At 38.8% G+C, this 18,911-nt stretch overlaps 1 protein-coding gene across 6 annotated transcripts in view; it reads right to left on the bottom strand.

Moving 5' to 3' along the window:
• The window catches only part of LTBP1 (latent transforming growth factor beta binding protein 1), a 205,088-nt gene that overhangs the window by 140,104 nt on the left and 46,073 nt on the right, over positions 1 to 18,911 (bottom strand). For all 6 annotated transcript variants that reach the window (XM_049830887.1, XM_049830886.1, XM_049830883.1 and 3 more), the window contains exon 4: positions 13,900 to 14,075. In XM_049830887.1, the coding sequence (XP_049686844.1) occupies positions 13,900 to 14,075 (176 nt within the window). The remainder of the gene's footprint in view (positions 1 to 13,899; positions 14,076 to 18,911) is intronic.

The raw sequence follows: 18,911 nt of genomic DNA on the forward strand, positions 1-18,911 counted from the left end.
CTCAGCCAACTGTGCCATCATCCTGCCTCATAGTCCAGGCTCACTTACACCTAAGAACTCTTAGATACATTTGTCAAAGGAGATCAGTGGAAGAATGTACCCATAATTTCCAAAATCTGTGAAACCCTCTTGAGCCAGATTCAAAAAAGAAAAATGCCTGGGTAAAGTGATGGGATTTGAGTTGAAAATTGGCACCGCATGCATATGATTTTCTTTCCATTTCTGTAAGTCACTATGATATAATATTATGAACACAGCAAGCTCCTGCTGTGATAAATTTATGATTTAGCAACAACTGCAGGAGAAATGGAAAATATAAGCAAAAGGATTTCTTCATAGAATCCCTTCTGCCCCCACTGTCCATCACGATAAACTGATTTTATTTTTTTCTGCATTAGCAGAAAAGGTGAATGAGTTAAGACAAGGCAGGTGGCAGGTTTTAGGTCCAGGTGGTCACAATAACTCACAGAGCCATGCCTGGACAGAGTTGTATAAAGGGAGATTCCTCTACAACCTCCTGGGTCTCTTTGTAATGCTACTCAGCCTTCATTTCTTTCTAGAAGAATTTCTATGAACACATTTATTTTCTTGGTTTTATGGCTGCCCTCACAGCTCCAGCATTCTGCAAAGTTTTAACTAGACAATATTCAATAGCTGTAGAGGATCTTGGAAGATTTGTGGCATGTCCCTGTTTTGCAGGAAGACAATGGGCTAGCAACACTAGTGAAAGCAGAACTGGTATTCAGTTAAAAAGATGACTACACTGTACTGTTTCATAGGTCAAATGGGCCGAAGAGAAGAAAATATCTTAATGTGTTGAAAAAAATTATTATGTTATTGTGTATGATGTTTTTGTGCTTCACAGTGATCTAATCAAAAGGATTCACAATAAAAATCACAAGCAGTGGCTTATGCTGTGACTCGGCTGGTAGAGCTTACACATACCTCTCCCATAATCCTTGCACAAAACTTCTGACTTTACTTTTAGAGGGGTTTGTGAGTTTCTTTGTTTGTTTTTAAATACCTTCACTTATGACAAATATCCTGAGGCAAATCTTCTCAGGAAAAAGAACTAGGCAAACTGTAGGCTTTCCATTAGTACCTCCAAGAATGATATACACTACTCTGTTTTCATGACATCCTACTTCTGCACTGAATCCAGTATGCTTTCATATGTGTATCTACACAGAATCTCATCAAACCTGACAATTCTATTGTAAAATTACATTTTCTTCCCAAAGACAATAGATTATCTCAGGCAATTTCATGTTTTCAAATGATAACCATGATGCATGAGGAGAATTTTGGAATGAAAATCTATCTTCTCAAACCAAAGCTGATGAGCTTTTAAACAGCAAATAGATTCAACATTCTAAATTCTCAGATGACCAACTCTCTCTCTTTTGTCTTAATTAAATGCTGACAGAAAAAAAGTAAAGAAGCAGAAGGAAATTACTTATTTCCTAAAACAGGTGTCTCCCAGTTATTTCACCAGTCCTCCTGCTTTAGTCCTTACTACTAGATACGCTTGTTCAGCCAAAAGGAAAGCTGACATTGTACAAAAATCAACCACATAAGTAAAATAGTTAAGCTTTTAGAACTACTGTCACATGACCTTTTTACACTTTTGACAATACATGAGGAAATTCTGTCTTATCACCACTTAGTCATCAATTTAAAATAAACAAAAAAACCCACAAAACCTAGTTCCCAAAGATCAGAACAAGTTGAAACTTGGCTATCATACATCTTAGGTATATCAGCATCTGGAATAATTACTAATGCTAAGAGATAAGAAATAAAAAATAAAAAAGGAAAAAGAAAAATAAAAAATAAGAAAGAGAGATTAAAGACACACTAGATTCACATCCAGACCAGAGACAGATGTTCGCTAAATTTCAGATTACTTGTTGAGAGGAATACAGCCCTTGCTAGGCATAGAAAGGACTGAAAGACATTCTGAGAAATCACCTGATCTCCTCGCTCTTCTTTTTCCCCAACACAGGATGAAACAGCAGGATTACACAAAACGTTTGTCCAGACTATTCTCAAAACCCTTCTATTATATGCAGATTCCACAGCCTCCCTAAGGAAGGTATTACAGTGCTTCAGCCTTTCTTACTATAAAGATATTCCTAATACCTAACCCACATTTCCCCTGTTGCAATTCAAGCGTATTATTGCCTTGCCTTATCTACAGCAAACTCTTGACAAAACCTTATTCCTCTGTAGATCAATTTCTAATGTACTTGAAGACTGCTACCATGAATGTCCCTCAGTCTCATTTTCTCCAGACCAAAACCAACTAAACTTCTTCAGTCTAACAGGCCATACGTTGCAGACCTCCATTCTTTCTTGTTTTGCTTTTGATACTACTCACTTAGTGCTCATCTTTCTTCAAATATGCTGTCCAAAACTAGACAATACTGCAGCTGAGGCCTGATCAGTCTTGGAGAGAGCAGCAGAATTACCTAATACAGCTTACATTAAATGCCTCTGTTGGTATAACTTATTTTTCTCCCCCAACAGTGCACTACTGATACTTCATACTCAGAAGTAGCTTGCGGGCTAGGCCAAAGGGGCACAGTTCTCCCAAATCCCTTTCTGTTGATATGGATGTCATCCCAGTGAAGTGAATGTGGAACACACCTTACACAACCTTAGCAGGACTGAGCTCAGACCTTACTCTGCTCTAAGCACGGGAGTAAAACCTTCTGCATTCAAACCTTGCCCATCTGAAAACCAGACAGAATATGAACCTCATTCTTTCTGTAACAGTCACAAGCACAAACAAGTCTGAAAACTACATGGATTTAAAAAGGCAAGGCACAGCTACTGGGTAATTCCATTTTTGGCTTCAATATACAATGCCTATCTTCAGGTAGGGCAGTGCATCTTTGCGCTTTCCAGAAACTGTTACAGTACACTTGCACATCTCACACCCAGTTCTCTTTTCACAAGCACTGGGAGAAATTAGACCTGGCAATGAAATTAAAAATAAGATGACCCAGCTTTATTTCATTCAAGATTCAATGCCTTCTCTGATGCTTAAAAGTACTCCTCACAGCTCTGCATGAGGTGAGGTGTATGTGTACATACCCACCCAGTCAAACATTTTGAACAAGAAGGCAGTATGTCAAGCTGTACTTTATTTACCATGTCTAGACAACTACAGCTACACAGTATTGACATGTAATTAATTCCAGCATTCCTTCTACTTTTTGGTTTTTTCTGTAACTCCTTATTTTTGTTGCTTTTGTATGATGTTACAGGTATTTCATTAGTTAATACAGCTTAACCTTTGATATTTTGTCATTTTTCAAGTACTCAGTTCTATTGCCTTTATGCAAACCAATGAGGCTTCAAAGAATAAAGTATGGTCCAGCTACCTATTGTGATGGTACCTGAACAGCAATCTCCACAGCTTCTTTTTGTTGCCATTCTTATTGCCACCATTACTACTATACACACTTCTCTATATACCTATTTCTGATTAGCCATGTCACTACATCTTCACATCATTCCCTCCTTCTGTCGTGTTTAGATGCCCCTACCACAGACTTCTCCCTCCAGTCAGAAATGAGCTCTCAGACTTCTTGCTTCTATCACACTCTTGTTTCTTTACCCTCTTTTTAAGCCCTGCTTGCTTCTTCAGCATCCTTGAAAGACAGGCAAAGAAATAATTCAGAAGACTTGATGCTTCCAAGGTAAGGAAGAAGATACCTTCTTTTCAGTTATCTGGAAAAGCCTTTTTCCTTCCTGATTATCACATGGATGTCACAGAAGAGAAAAGAGGGACTTCTGCTGTTTTCCTCATCACCAACCCCACCATGCCCCAAAAACCCCATAAAATACAGCAAAATTTTTGGTCTATTCTAGGAGAGGCAAGTAACCCACTTTCCAGTTCTCTTTATCTCAGTTTAAGATAGAGATGAAGGTAAACAGCATATTATTTGAGTAATTTACTACAGCAAAACTTGCTCTGTTCAAGTAGGTTTTCTTCATTAATTTTGGTAGATTCTGACAAACTCCCTGTTGTCTACAACAGAGGCTTGTTATGTTTTCTTTTATGTGGATGGCTGTCACTTAAATTATCAAAGGAGCACATGCAGGCACAAGTGCTGAGATCGTTTTGAAAGACATTCGTAATTGCCGCCCAGGAGCCCTTTGCTGATAAATTCTCTGACACAGCCTTTTTAGAGCAAGTCAGAGGAATTCACAGTAATTACAATCATTTTTGTCCTGTGCAAGTGCATAACACACAAAACACACATAGATTTGAAGCTGGGATCTGTCAGTAGGTTTTATGAATCACGTTTTGTCTTCCTTGTTTTTACCAGCCCAAAGGTTCTGTTCTCTACATGCAATCCTCAGACAATAAACAGCCTATCTTGAACTACAGCCATTTTCCATGTTTAAAGCAATTTAAAAAACCCCTCTAATCAATAGTTGGTAATGAGAAATAGAACTATCATTTTCCTTCACATAGTTTCAGATGTTCCAGAAAAAGGTTCCAACCCAAATAAATTAACAGAGACTGCAATGTGGTTTGAGATGTCCCATGGAATAGCCTCAATTCTATTCAATTAAATTTATTGGGGGATAATTCTTTTAATCTGGTTTTTGTTTATTTGTTTTAAAGGTATTACATGTATACTAGATCCACAAAAGGATACAATGCTAAAAAGCTTAAATTTTAGCCTTGAGTTATACCACTAATCAGTCCTAGGTCTCTTGTACAAGGGATGAGAGAAGACAATTGCATAGAGCATGGTGCCTAACCAACACACTGAACAAGTATGTGCCCAACCATTAAACAGGAAATGCTGAGGACATAAGACTGCTTAGTTCAAATCCTTTTAGGGTTCAGACACATTTCTTTGAGGAACCAGGTGATGCTTCACTACAGCTATGTTCCAAACCCCACCATGACTATAGCGTAGCACTCCTTAGGGAGCTTAATCCTGCAGGAGAGTTTAACAAGGCTTAGCTGACAGCACTTCTAAGGAAAGGCAGGCAGACAAGTGCTTCAGCTGCAGGTCCAGGTGAGATTTAAGCAAAATATTAGCCCCCAGATGGCTTGTCTTCAGAGTGAAGCAATTCTCCTAAAACAGAACTTCAAGCTCAAGAGTCTCATGCTTGAAATTTCACATCCGTGCTTCAGGTTTGGGGCTGGTGACAGCTCCAGCTGTAAGCAAGCCTTTTTTAACTCCCATTCAAGTTATCCAGATTCTTAGGTACATAAAGTGTATCTGGACCCAAAAGGCTTTCACTTGAGGGATACAGGAACAAAAGCCAAAAAGCCACATTTAGACATGAAACATACATCTAGGACAGAAAGCCATTCTACACAAATCTCATCTCATCTCACAATGCTTACAAAGCAGCAACAACTTCACAACCCACCACGAGCAATTTTCCGCTGATGGAAGATACTGCAGGTACAACTGCAGGAATTCCATGTTCTGACAGTTAAGTCAGCATCTTTACACACAAACTTACAGCCATACAGAAGCTCAGGTGGGCACAGATGAACACACATTATTAGCATCATCGACATTTTACTATTAGCAGCTAAATACAACCACTACTTTCCACTTTATCAACAGGACTCTTTCAAGAAGGTCTGAATTAGACCTTTATACACTGGGAATGAGACTCATTCCCTCCTGATCTCGCTCACCTGAAATTATGCATTTTGCCCAAGATAATTATCTAGGCTCCTTCAAAAAAATCAAGACAACAGACTTTACCCTGCCCTATGATAGTATTACAAGACTTAAGTTGGAAGACTGTTACTTCTTAGAAAATAAATTCTTGAGATAGACACAGTTACCCCCTCTCAGCATACGTGACTCCCTTAAATGAGAAAGCAAGTCTAAGGTGCAACACTCTAAAAGTGTTTACCATTTCCAGGAAGAATAGGGAATAAAGATTAAATTAATATTGCCTTATTAAGTATATCCACTTAACATTCCATTTCCTCAAAGGAAGCAACTGAAAAGCACAAAGGAAGTCAACAAACTGTAAACAGCGACAAAGGACAGAGCATCATGGAATTAAGTTATAAATTAACATAGCCTTCTCCTCATGCTGAGTCACCATTAAAAATCTTCTCTTTCAGCACTGCATGAAGCCAAGATCTTTTTTCCCTCTTAATTTTCTGAAGGGGAGAAAAATGATGACAGAAATAAGGATGTCACTGATTCTGAAATCTCAGTTTCACTGGGCATGAAAGGACCTTCTTCTTGCAGTACTTTTTTCATCAACACTTGTTCATTCCTTCTGGCATGGGTGACAGCACTGACAGAGAAGAGCACTTTCACATCTCTGTGAGTAACACCAGACTTAGCTACTTGCAACAATCTGAACCAATTCTTGGTATCCAAGACTTGTATCACAGCAACTCTGGAGTTAGCCTGGCTAAGGGACTTTTAATGTTTAATTGCGTGGGTTCAGTTGGTCTCTATATCCAGCTAAATTACTATTTTTCAAGCACGTCATAGAGGTTTTCCCCTACAGAATTTTCTGGAAAGCCTCTTCTCTTTTTCTTCTTGAGAAATCTTTAGTTTTGGAGCCAATTCTCTTTCATCACAGCAGTTGAGATGCATTTATCTCAGTCTGTGTTTTCCCCTGGCTATAACACGTTTTGAACTGATTCTAATTCCATTTGCCAGATCACCAATCTGGTTTTCCAACATTCTTCCCCACACTGCTGTTTATCAGTCTTGGCCTCCATATTTTAAAGTGTAGAGAGATGATCATTCATTTTTGGGTGAATGTAACATTTAAATTAGTTCCTATAAAAGCACTAGCAGCCTCTGCCTGTCACGCAGATATTCAATTATTGGTGAGCTCAGGGCCATAAAATCTTTTTGGAGTCCAAAGAGAAAAATACAGTACTTTTTGGGGGGTGCTGATTTACTGGCCTCCTCAATTGTGAGCCCTTTATGGATACACAAACAATCACGAAGACAGCTTAGAAAGGCTATTGCTAAAATGCCTGCAGCTATAGTATATTGAGAAGAGCAGTTTGTATTTATAGAGTTCTTCTGTCTCTAAGGATTTCAAAGAACTCCATAGTCTTTTATAATTGCTAAATAAACTATGTTCATTTGTTAAAGTTACTTTTTTCCAGAATTTGTCACTCTACTTTTTAAAGCAAAGTACATGTGTTGCTTGATTTGATAGAATTAACTGCATTAGCATGAATCTAGTTAAGCCACTTATTTTATATTTGGAGTTTAGCCTCTCGTTTCCAAGTCCCATTGGAATTCAACGCAAACTTTAAATAGCTGTTATGAATTGTCATGCCTTTCAATAGCAGTATGGGTAATGCTCTTAAATGGGAGAGAGGAAAAGGATGCTTTACTAAAATTGTTTGGGTTTTGTTGTCAAAAAAGCCACAGTGTTGTTTGACCCTGATGCTGACTGCACTGAAATTTTTTCTTAAATTTTTAGAATGTCCGTGAAACACTCCCCTGCCTTTTGCAGGGGAGCAAAGGCTTTGAACACACATGCAAATGTTCTGCATTTGAGAAAAAACAAAAAAAAGTCCCTGACATTTATACAGTTACCACATTCCCTTATTTGCATTTGATTATGTACAACTTCAGGAGCAAGACATAAATGTCAGTTCCCATGAGTGACCGCAGTGAATTTGACTCTACATTCCCTCCAAATAGTGTTGTGATTTTTCAGTGATTTCATCGACCTCACTCTGCTGACTATACCATGTTTAATCAGAGTATAGCCTTAACATCCCTCCCTTACCTCCAAATTTCCCAAAACTTCTGTTTAGAAAAGTTGCCACTGTTCAACTCTAATATCCATACATACACAGGCAGAAGTTATAAGGAACACAGTGTAATGCTCTAGGTAAGGCAAGCCAGCAAGAGAATTATTTTGCTGTTTATGCAGAGCAATTCCACAAAAAAATACCAAGAAGAGTGAAAATAATATCTGACCCACTGAACACCTGAGGAAGCTTTTCCCCTAAGGTCAACAGATACTTAATTGTAGTAGAATATCAAATCATACAGATGCATTTACATGGAACATGTGTCATATCTCTGTATGCATTTTTTTAAAACTAAAACATTTATGTATTTTACAGCTGTTTACCCATACTTACTGATGGGGAAATACTATTATTATGATGTAAGTGTCAAATAGTGAAGTCAGAATGGTGCAATTTCACAAAAATAGTTTAAACTGGAATTTCAAAGCAACACCTGTTTTTGCTTAAATCAACCTATGAAGTCATCAGTGAAACCAGCATGTGTAAATTATGTATGAGCTTAAAAAAGAGCTTCTCTAAGTTATCAGTGTATTATGCTTCCAATTACAGGAAAGCTATTGTTATGCCAAAATTGTAATAGTATTCTGCACATCACAATTCTAAGTGGTGGACATTTTCTTCCACATGAATCTTATTTCATGTATATAAACGTATGTAAAATTATGTTGTAAAATATGAGGCAGTATATTGTATCAACAGTTAGAACAGTTACATAACTTTCATATGATTGTTTCAGCTTCATCTTTACACAAGGATTTAACTGCTGCCCACAGAACCATGCGTAGATTCTAAAAGTCTAATACCCATACATGCATACTTGTCCAACTTCAAGCAACAACACACACAAGTAAGCCATAGTAGGGTGCTGCAAGCCTGTATTCACTAACCATTACGTAACCTGTACTCCTTAAATTCTAGACATGTTTTCATATTCTACCTAAACCAGAGACAAGCCTCCTTAATGCATTTTATAAAGAATTTTGGTGAAGACCAAAAAGACCCTATCTACCTGAAAGAAAGCAAGCCTTCCATATGATTTAATTGTATAAACTTAACACGCAACTTCAATTCCAAAATTCACATACGTGTTGTATTGTCTTCCTGGATAAAGAGATTAGGCTCATTTTCCTTCTTAACCTTATACTTAACTTTGGGATAACTTGTTATATAAACACATGCTTTATTTAGTGTACGCAATGCCATTCCAGCCATGGGTAAGGTACTTTATACCGAACTCTTGAGTTTTCATTGTGTTTTTAGTGCAATTTCTGGTCGCCTCAGGGGCTACTTAATATATTTTCACAACATGCCTCTAAGACAGGGAAGTGGTGGCATCATCACTGTACACATGGGGAATTGTAGCCCGGTGAGGGGTGTGCAAAAGTGTCCTACACATGCAGGCAACACCAGACAACTGATTTCAGAAGCAGAAAATTTCACTTTTTTCAGCTCGATGGGCAAAATGCACAATGCCATTAAAAAATAGCCCTCAACAGTCTCAGGCTGGAAAATGAGGCATATATGTAAATGCTTTTTCTGAAGAAAAAGCCAGGGAGCTCGGCACTGACGTTTAGATGATCCATGCACAGCTCACACTGACTAGTGGTTACTATTTAACAGTACCATTAAAAGAGCAGTGGAAAATGTCTGAGGTAGACATACCTGAATTACTGAAAGTATCATCTTCCTTACTGTTTTATAGACTACTAGGTTGCAAATAGAATTTTACAGTTGAAATTTCTGTGCTGATGCCATTACTACTGTTAGACTCTTAGAGGATTTTTAACCCTGAGGTTTCAAATATTCAGGCAGATTATAGGTCAAGTGTGCCAGTATGTACTTTGAAGAAAGCAATGCACCCCTTGAGAATTACTCAGGAGTTCATGGTGAGCTTATATAAGATGGGCTATTTGGCTGGCCTCGCCTACGTATTGAAGTATTTTTGATGTTTACATTACAAATGTTGAGATCCACATGATCTCATCCTTTTCAGTTTTTCTTTGCTGATCATATCAATTCTGCTGCAAGCTTATTTTCATTACTATATATTCAGTTTTCTGACTGGTGCTAAACCGTATTTATACTTTCTCTGAAGCTGTCAGCCTATCCAATATGAGCTATTTTCCTTTGCTTCAAAAGGCTCTGAATTTCCAAAGCCTTATTCTTAAGTTTTGGCTAATTCTGCACAAAGACATCTGAAAATTAATTTGCAGTAGCTTAAATATACCAGCATACTGATTAAATAGAATCAGATAGATAGATGTTTTATAGTGTAATAACTTCAACAACAGACTATTTAGAAGCATGAGAACAGAATATCATTTCAGCTCTGAAGCACTTTAAAATTATACAATGCCATATTTACGGGTCCTGATATTTCTCTCTTTCTGTATTAAATGTTGTATGAGCCCTTTGAAAAAAGCAATATATAGCCATATAAATAAAACTGTATTACAATACTAGGCATAAGGAGACAAATTAATTACAAAGGAAACTGTGACCATTCTGAAAATTTGAATGAGTCAGTGAACTCAGAAAATGTTTAAATTACGTTCTTTAACATTATTTCCAGGCTGAGTTTTTGGTTTGTTTTGTTTTTAAAAAACAAGACTTTTTAAAATCATTATGAACAATTGTAACAGTCTCCCCCCATTAGGCATAATGAATGAGAATTATAAATTAAGCACTAGAGAACTTAAAAATTTTATGCCAGTTTTATAACCAAGTACACTAGCTAGTCTTAGGAGAAGGCTTGTATCCCACAGCACAAAAGATCAAAATGCTTGATAGTAGATATGGCTAATGGTAGGTAGCTGCATTTCACATCCCAGGGTGACTTTACATGCTATTACTGTAACCCCAATGGCTTACTGAATTTTCACGTGATATATAATTTTACAGTAAAATTCCATTTACAAGGCAAAAAAGAATAGACTATTTTGCTGTCTTTAATAAGACTACTATACTGCATGTTCTGAAAGCTATCAGAGAAGTGATGCTGCTCATAAATACACCAGAGTAAACATTCCAGGAGGAACTTTAAATGAATTTTGATTGAAAAATGTTTAATGTGACTAATCTTAAACATTTTTTCCCTAGTATCTCCAAAATCTGATCTGGCAACACTATAATGGGACATACAAACATGACTGACTGTCATGTTTGAATCAGAAGATGCCCAGAAGCACCTGCTCAGGGTTGACAGTTTTCTTCCCAAAGCACCATTAGCCCACATCTCATTTGCCTCTGCCAGGACAGACCTGCCTCTAAAGGTATCTCTGAACTGACAATTGTTCCAGTTTCAAGTTTATCCATTTCATGTCACAGGATTGAAATAATCTGTAGAAGTCCAGAAAAATCAACACCAACTGCAGCTACAGCTGGAAAAATAAATTTAATCTACGGACTACATCTTTCACAGACGCAAATCTCTGTCACAGTATTAATACTTTAAAATAAAATGCATAGAAATGCTCAGAAAAAAATAACAGAATTACTTGCTTTGCACCCTATATTAATGATAACTATGAACTCTTGGGCAATGCCACCAAGTATTATCTGGCTACTATTTCTTCTCTTGTCTGAAAAAAAATATTTAATGATAAGGAAAAAAAAAGTCTTGAAGTTTTCATTACTAACTTTCTGGCTTTTGCTTTTTAATAAGATTATTACATTTTTCCCCTCTTCCTTTTCAAATACGTCCACATTGGCATTGCCGATTCCTCTTATTTGAAATAAGAGGCTCTGCCATGAAACAAGATTATACATTAACATCAGTGACAAAATACCACGAGATCATCAGCCGCTCTCATAAATTTCCTCATATTAACTAGACAACAAATGGAAACCCTGCCATGAGTGTGATGTAATTCACAGCAGCTCATCCCTCAGTTCAAGACAGGGCTAGGAACTGCATATTGATGGTTATCACAGAACACCTGGCATGAAACTTCACATCCTAATCTTATCTCACTGTAATTAATTCAAACATCCCTAACATTAAAATAGTAAAAGTTGAAGTTTAACATTCAATTTTATGGAAACAAGTAGTCTCTATCTTTGGAGTCCGTTCCAGCACCTCTAGAAACCAGAAGCCACCCTAAAATAGATATGGCTGGCCGTGTTCTAGGTTTCCTGTTCAGGCTAGAGATACACAATCTTAAATTCTAGTAACACACAGCTTAAACTGCACTCTGTACTAGTAGATACCTAAACTGCTTCATCAGAAGTTAAAATCACTGACTCCCACCTCACAAATGCGGAAGTGGAGGTAAAATAGGTAAAGTGACCTTTTTCAGGCTGCTCAAAAGCCCAATATCAGAAATTTCAACAACATACAAATAACCGCAGAGTTAATCCTGCATTTTACCTCTGAGGCAACACTTAAGTCACAGCTCATCTTATCGGGCCATGAGAACTGTTCTAACTATCTGTCCTTTGGGTCTTTTAGGAATCATAAGCTTTCTGATAGAGGTAGAATGTTTTACTAACGCACTGCTTAATGAGGGGCTTCTTTGGATTTGATAACAGACACTCTACATCTTCAGCTCCTGGCTTTCCTTCTCCAAGTCATGTCCCTCAGAGTACTGTAATTAACAGAAGAGCTCCAATAAGCTAGAAAGAGCTAGAAGCACTGGCTCCTTTGTCTTCAAGCTGCATGGAGTTACCTCCTTATGCTACGATAGAAGAAGAAAAAAAGAAGAAAAAAAAAAAGAAGAAAAAAAAAAAATCTCACACAACCCATTCATTTGGTGGCAGCTTGCTACCTGCAAGCAACACTGCATGTATCTAAGGTAGACTGATGCAAACAGCCTGAAAGAATGGTGCAAAAAGTGAAGGTATTTTGGCCAGAATTCAACCAGCAACAGTCACTCCAAGTACTGGGAAAACTATACAACCTGGGATTTGGCTAGCAAGAGTCAGAAGAGAGAGATACAATCCAATCCTAGTGGCCACTAATATCTTGTTTGGAAGAAAATTACAGATGACTAGAAGAAAAGCAATGGTATCTCATTTGCAAAAGAGACTCCTGGTTGATGTTGACAATGTGATTAAAAATCTTCTTGAAGGATGTAGTGCTTTGCAAGCAGCATACTTCACCACTCTGAAAATGTTAATTGAAAGACCTGCAGCTGCCCACTGTTCTTCCCATTAGGGCCAAGATTCTAATTAACCATCAATGAACTTGCACTTGAGGAAAAGGAAGCAAGGGGTTGCATTTAAGTATAAATGGACAGACCATAAAGATGTGCAGTGCAGAAACACAGATACTCACACAAAGAAACCATATTTACAGATTCAGAAGGAAAGCCTCTTCCCTAAATCCTCAGCAGAACATACTTCTCTGTGCTACAGCAGAGGAAGTCTGTCAGGAGAGTGCAAGTACCTTAGTTCTCCATGTTAATCAGTCCATTATTTAACTGCAACAACTTTGCTCCAAATCAAGCCAGAAGACGCTCTCTAAGACCTAACCCATAATTCATCAAGCTCTTCATCTTTTAAGCTAAAACTTGTTCTCAGGCTCCCCACACAATGGGGCATGAGCCAAGGCCACAAGCTGGGCACCTACACAATCCTTTTTTTATAAATATGAAGCAGAAACTCTCATGCAGCCTCCATACTGTGCAGAAGTTCATAAATACATAATAAATTAAATATAGAGAAAAATCGTCACCAGTGAGACCACAATCCTGGACTGTAGCTTTCCAAGAAGAATATCCATCATACTGAAGTAAAGGGAACTGTCATCTTTTGCTGACTACACTCATGGTTATGCCTACTCCAGCAAGTATTCACAAAGCACCTTTTATCTGAAGGAAAAACTATCATCTAGAAACAGCATTATTAGATTCCAGCAGTGAATCAGGTTCAATTTTTTCTTCATCCAGGAAATCTCTTTTGCCTCTCAACAGGATGAAGAATGCTGGAGCATTTGCTAATCTAAGAATTATCTCACGTTTAATTACTTTAACCTTTTTCTGTCTTGAAGTGTTACTGAAATTCAGATGAACAAAAGAAATTTTCAAGATCTTAAAAAGAAAGAAGGGGGGGGGGGGGGCAGCAGGAGAAGAGAGTATGCTTTTTGAAGTTGTACTTACATTGAAAAGGTGATGCAAGTTGATCCTGGCCCAGTCTCAGTGGCAATGAGCCCTCGGTGGACTGTTCTCCTGAAATCACTTTTTTTACTGGATAATATTTGGGTTTGATCACATATTCCTGTGTTTGGCCATGATGAAGATTCATCATCAGTGTCTGAGATGAAAGGGGTATCATCCTGTTTAAGGGGAAAAAAACCCCAGAAGAGACAGAATAATATAAGAATTAATAAATTAGACTTAGAAACTACTGGTAAAAAATTAAAGACAAATTCATCTGTATTCCAAGTTCTCAAAATACAGTTTAGGAAACTTACTAGCTTCCAGTTAAACACATGATTTTCCATGCATTTAGCATTCTCATTGTCTTGTCAGCTCAACAAACAAATAAAGACTAGAGGGATTATATCACTTCTTTTTTGACATAGCAAGAGAAGTATCATGGACAGCTCAGAAAACAGGGAGGAATGGGAAAAAGCCCTCCTCAAAATCATGAGTTGGAGCTCAACTTTGTTCGCACACAGAACTTTCCAGGTTGGTCAGAGAAACAGTGGCACATTCAAACCTCTCTGCATTTCTTACAACTGTCTTTTCACACCAGGTATGTTAAGTAGAACTTAAGCCCAGCTGACTTTCCCCCTCTGTTCCCAGAAACTCTGTTCCCTTTGCCACCATACCCCTCTAGCCATAAAGCAGAACACTGCTCCTCTTCCCCTTTTTCAGCCTGTCTCCCATCTCAACAGAAGATCTGTCTGTTTCCCAGCTCCACATTACTTTCCCCATCAACTTTCTCTTTACCTGCATTATTGAACATCTCTGACAAATGTCCCATAACCACATGGCTTCCTTTAACAGCAAAACTATTTCCCCTTCCTGTTAAACAGGATGATTCCTTCAAGCTTACTATCTCACTGCTAATCCCAGTTCCTTACTTGTATTGTTATATTCCTCCCCAAGACCTCAGCTTCTCACTGCACAAAACCTTGCCAACTTTAAACAAATTCCCTTCTTCCCCTCTCAAAAAACATGGTTATTTAGTCACCATCAGCAGTAGGAACCATTTCTTTACTAACAAACTGGCCTTCACTCTTCCACAGTGCTACTCAGCAATAAACAAGCAAAGGAGTAAATCGCGCAGCTCTTAGCCACATGCAGTGAATGAAACTGCGAGCCGCTTCGGGGCCCTGGGCTGCACTGGGCGGAGTTTCACTGCCTAGCAAGTAATAGCACACCAGGTAACAAACCTACTAATAGCAAGCCTTCAAGAAGTTGTAGCTAGTGTAGATCACACTGTAGAGATACACATTCCTCACAGAATAGTATCTATTACTAACCTAATAACTGTGGCTACTAGGACTACATCGTCCATTGCTCAAATGAAGGCAAAAAGAGTGGGATGCTGTAAGCCTCCATCACTTCCTTCTCAACTAAAGGTCTGTAATGAGTTTGGTCTGCAAAAGTGGAAAAATGTAAAAGTGAGGGATGGTTGTTACAAATCCCATAAAAGAGCCACAGTTCTTCAGGGTAAATAACTGTCCTCTGAGCATAAGGCCTGGGCCCTGTATCACCAGAGGACAGCTGAGCAGCACTTCCCCACAGTGGTGAGACTGAAGAGTTTCAGCTGAGTGAGAAGTCAGATTATTATTGTATTGTTTTCCAACATGTGGAGCCTCAGCCAGCCCCTATCTCCAAAGCAATGCCTGATTCCTTAGTCATGTTATTTGAGGATGCTTAGTAACTGCTTTAGCCAATGGATTTGTGGTTAGAACAGACAATGGGGTTTTGTCCTACACAGATGTTCTTGTTAACTTGGATCAGTTTGAGAAAAAGTGCATTCATTAACAGAGACATTCTATGACTCTTGCATACAATGGAAATATAACTCCTCAGACTATCTCCAAGTCAAATTTTTCTAATACAGTGCTTACACAGTCTCATTATATTCAGTACAAGTCCTTTGCCCAGACTAAGAGAGAATTCTGTACTTTGTGTTGTGTTTAGGTTTCCTACCAGCAGATCAAATAGAGGCTTCAGGGATGTTGGAGGTCAGGCTCAGAATTCAACAGTCTGATAAGTATCACCAAGAAGACCTCAGCCTGTGATAAAGCTGAAGTCACTGCCTTCAGTACTGCTTACACATGAAATTCATTTCTTTGAAGAGTCACTGCAATCCTTCCTGCACAACCTGTTCTTTCTGCAGGTCTTGTTTGATGCCTATGTTTAAGGACATCCATTTCTGTACCGGGACATAACAGGGTCTATACTGAATTCTTCCCATGTAATGCATAATTGGGCCACAACAACAGAGATCAAAATACTACATAAGTTGATACTGCAGCAACCTATTAGAATTTACATATATTTAAGCTTAATGGTGTTCTTTGACTGGACACAGATTCTGCCATTTAGTGCCTGTTTTCTGTTAAGGCTACAACATGTTGTAAACCATTACCTTTTACATTGTCACACATGCAGCTACACTGTAGCCCAATGCTGTCAGCCTACAATACAGTCCATGGTAACACTTGAACTTAAAATAGAATTTAAAAAAAAAAAATCATTAAAAAACCCAACAACACAACACAGAAACAGGAATGCCATATGTTGGAGGCTGAAAGTTTTACCAGCAGGATTTATAAAAGTTGCCTCTTCCTTCCTTCTCAAGTATTGTAACTTTCTTCTTTAATTTAGCTTGCATTAAGTATTAATGTTGATTAATTATTGTTAAGGCAGTATAAGAGTAAGCTTTGTTTTGCAAGGGAGTGGTTTACTCAGCAGTACACAGGAAAGCTGTAATCTTTACTCTAGAAACTCCAGTTCTTTAGAAGGAAACATGTTCACCTGATGTGGGAGTTGTTAATCTTGGTTTCAGTACAGAGTAAATCACCTAGTCTTGTATCAAGGTGTATGCTTACAATAGTTGCATGAAACCAAAGTTAAGAGTTGTCTAGACACTTTTTCTTGCACATTTACCCTCAGTTTTTATGATCTTAGTTTGTAACTGCCAAAGATCTTGAGTATAGGTATGCACAAAAGTACTCCAAATGTTTAAAAGTTGCCAGTATTGGACATCCACTACTAGCATGGATGTGAGCTAACTGGCAGCACGTTTTTGCCAGCCATCCAACCAGCTTGACTGGTCTTGCTCACAAGAAGTGCAGTTCCAGTAGAGGCTGATACAGTAAAACATCAAGGCATTTACGACATCCTTCTGTTCTGACTATTATTTTGATATTCAAATTCTTCTCAACATGACCTAGTTCCTGAAGATGTTAGTTCATAATCAAAAGGATATTGTATAGCTGAGATGCTGCATCTTCCACTAGAATCAAGTATACTGCTCTAACCACATCATGGGAGCTGTGTGAGATCAGTCACGTAGCTCTATCAACAGCTTAGGTATAGATGTTAGTAAAGAACCCATTTTTTCTTTCTAGACCAGGAGATAGGGGGTCCTTCAGTGCTGCAGGACTTCTAAGTAAGATATGATTTCCAGTGGACTCAGCAACACAGGAGGGGTATTTTTTTTTTTCCTTATATTGATTCCTGTGAAAGAAATCTTCAGAACTATCCTTTCTAATTGACCTCAGGAGACAGAGGAGAGCCTGAGCCTCAGAAAGAAGGCAAGTAATATGTCAGCACTGAAAACAATTAATACAAATGTAAGATGTCACAAGGAAACGTTTCAGGCCTAGTTTGGTAAAAAGCATCACCCCAGTCCCTACTGAGCCTTTGGAAATTATCTTAACAGCTCTATTACAACGTATTCCCAATCCTTTAAAAAGCAGTGGTTGTTGCTATGACTGTTGGTGCCAACTTGCCAAACAACCCTCTTACCAGCCCAGGAGTATTACTGCTTCTTCCCTTTCCTGTAGGGTGGCCTCCGCCATGTTCTGGAGCTCTGCCTGAGCCCCTTCATGCTAGTCCTGTCTTTGCATGGGGGCCCAGCTGCTGTATCCACAGTCACATCAGATTTGTTTAGCTGTCCCGAGGCAAATGGCTCAGGCTGTGTAAGAGACTGAAAGAATTAATGTCTCAAACATTTTGGTGGGGCAAGTTCTGCTTAAAGACAAACCCTGCACAGCAAGGAACCAAGGTGAAAAGCCCATCAGCTCAGACATCAGCAACAGGAGGGGGAGGGCATGCTGGAGGGGGCGCAGCTCCAGGTTCTGATAAGCTGTTCTGATACAAAGATCAAACAATGGCCACATCTGCAGGGAAGGAGAAGTTACTCCACAAATCACACCCAAGCCCCAAAGGCCCACAAACTGCTCATTCGCCTGACGAGTTCGGGTGCCGGCCCGAAGGAGGAGCAAGGATGATAAAAGGACACAAACTGAAGCCCCAGGTGCACAAGCCCACCAGAACTGGCACCCTTGACTGACTGAACCAACGCTGGACCCAGGACTGGTGAAATCTTTCTCTCTTCCTTCTTCTCTCTGCTGCCTTCTCTCATTCCTTTTCCACAATCCCTACACCTCATCCCTTCAAGACATAAAACCATTGACCAAGTCTGGGACTAAGAGTGGATCCAGCTGCCCTTGGGCCCTTCTCTGAGGAGGAGTCTAGAAAGCAAGGGGGTCTGCTCTGAACCTCATGACTTGACAGGAGGGATCTCCTTACTCCCTGAATTGATGTATACGGTTACCCTGGGTTACACAGTTTACAGAAGTAGTCTTATGCCAATTCCTGTTGTGAGAAACCCTGCCACCTACTATCATGCCTCCCCAGTTCAGTTTGCTTCTGTCAGGAATAAAATCTTTAACTGATCGTTTGGTGTTGTTTCACCTTAATTTAGCCCGAGGGAATTTCGAATTAACCTCGACTCCCTGGTCTGTCCAGTCTGGGTGGTGACAGGCTGTTTTATCTCTGTTCAGAGTACACTAGGGTATGCACTGAGTGGTGCGTTTTCATCTATTCGTGGTGTTGGAATATCCAAATTAATAACTAAGTAGCAGGATAGACCAATTTTTTCACACTACCCAAGGTTCAAGGCCACTAGGAATAGCTAGTGC

Source organism: Accipiter gentilis, chromosome 28 (assembly GCF_929443795.1).
Source record: "Accipiter gentilis chromosome 28, bAccGen1.1, whole genome shotgun sequence".
Lineage (NCBI taxonomy): Eukaryota > Metazoa > Chordata > Aves > Accipitriformes > Accipitridae > Astur > Astur gentilis.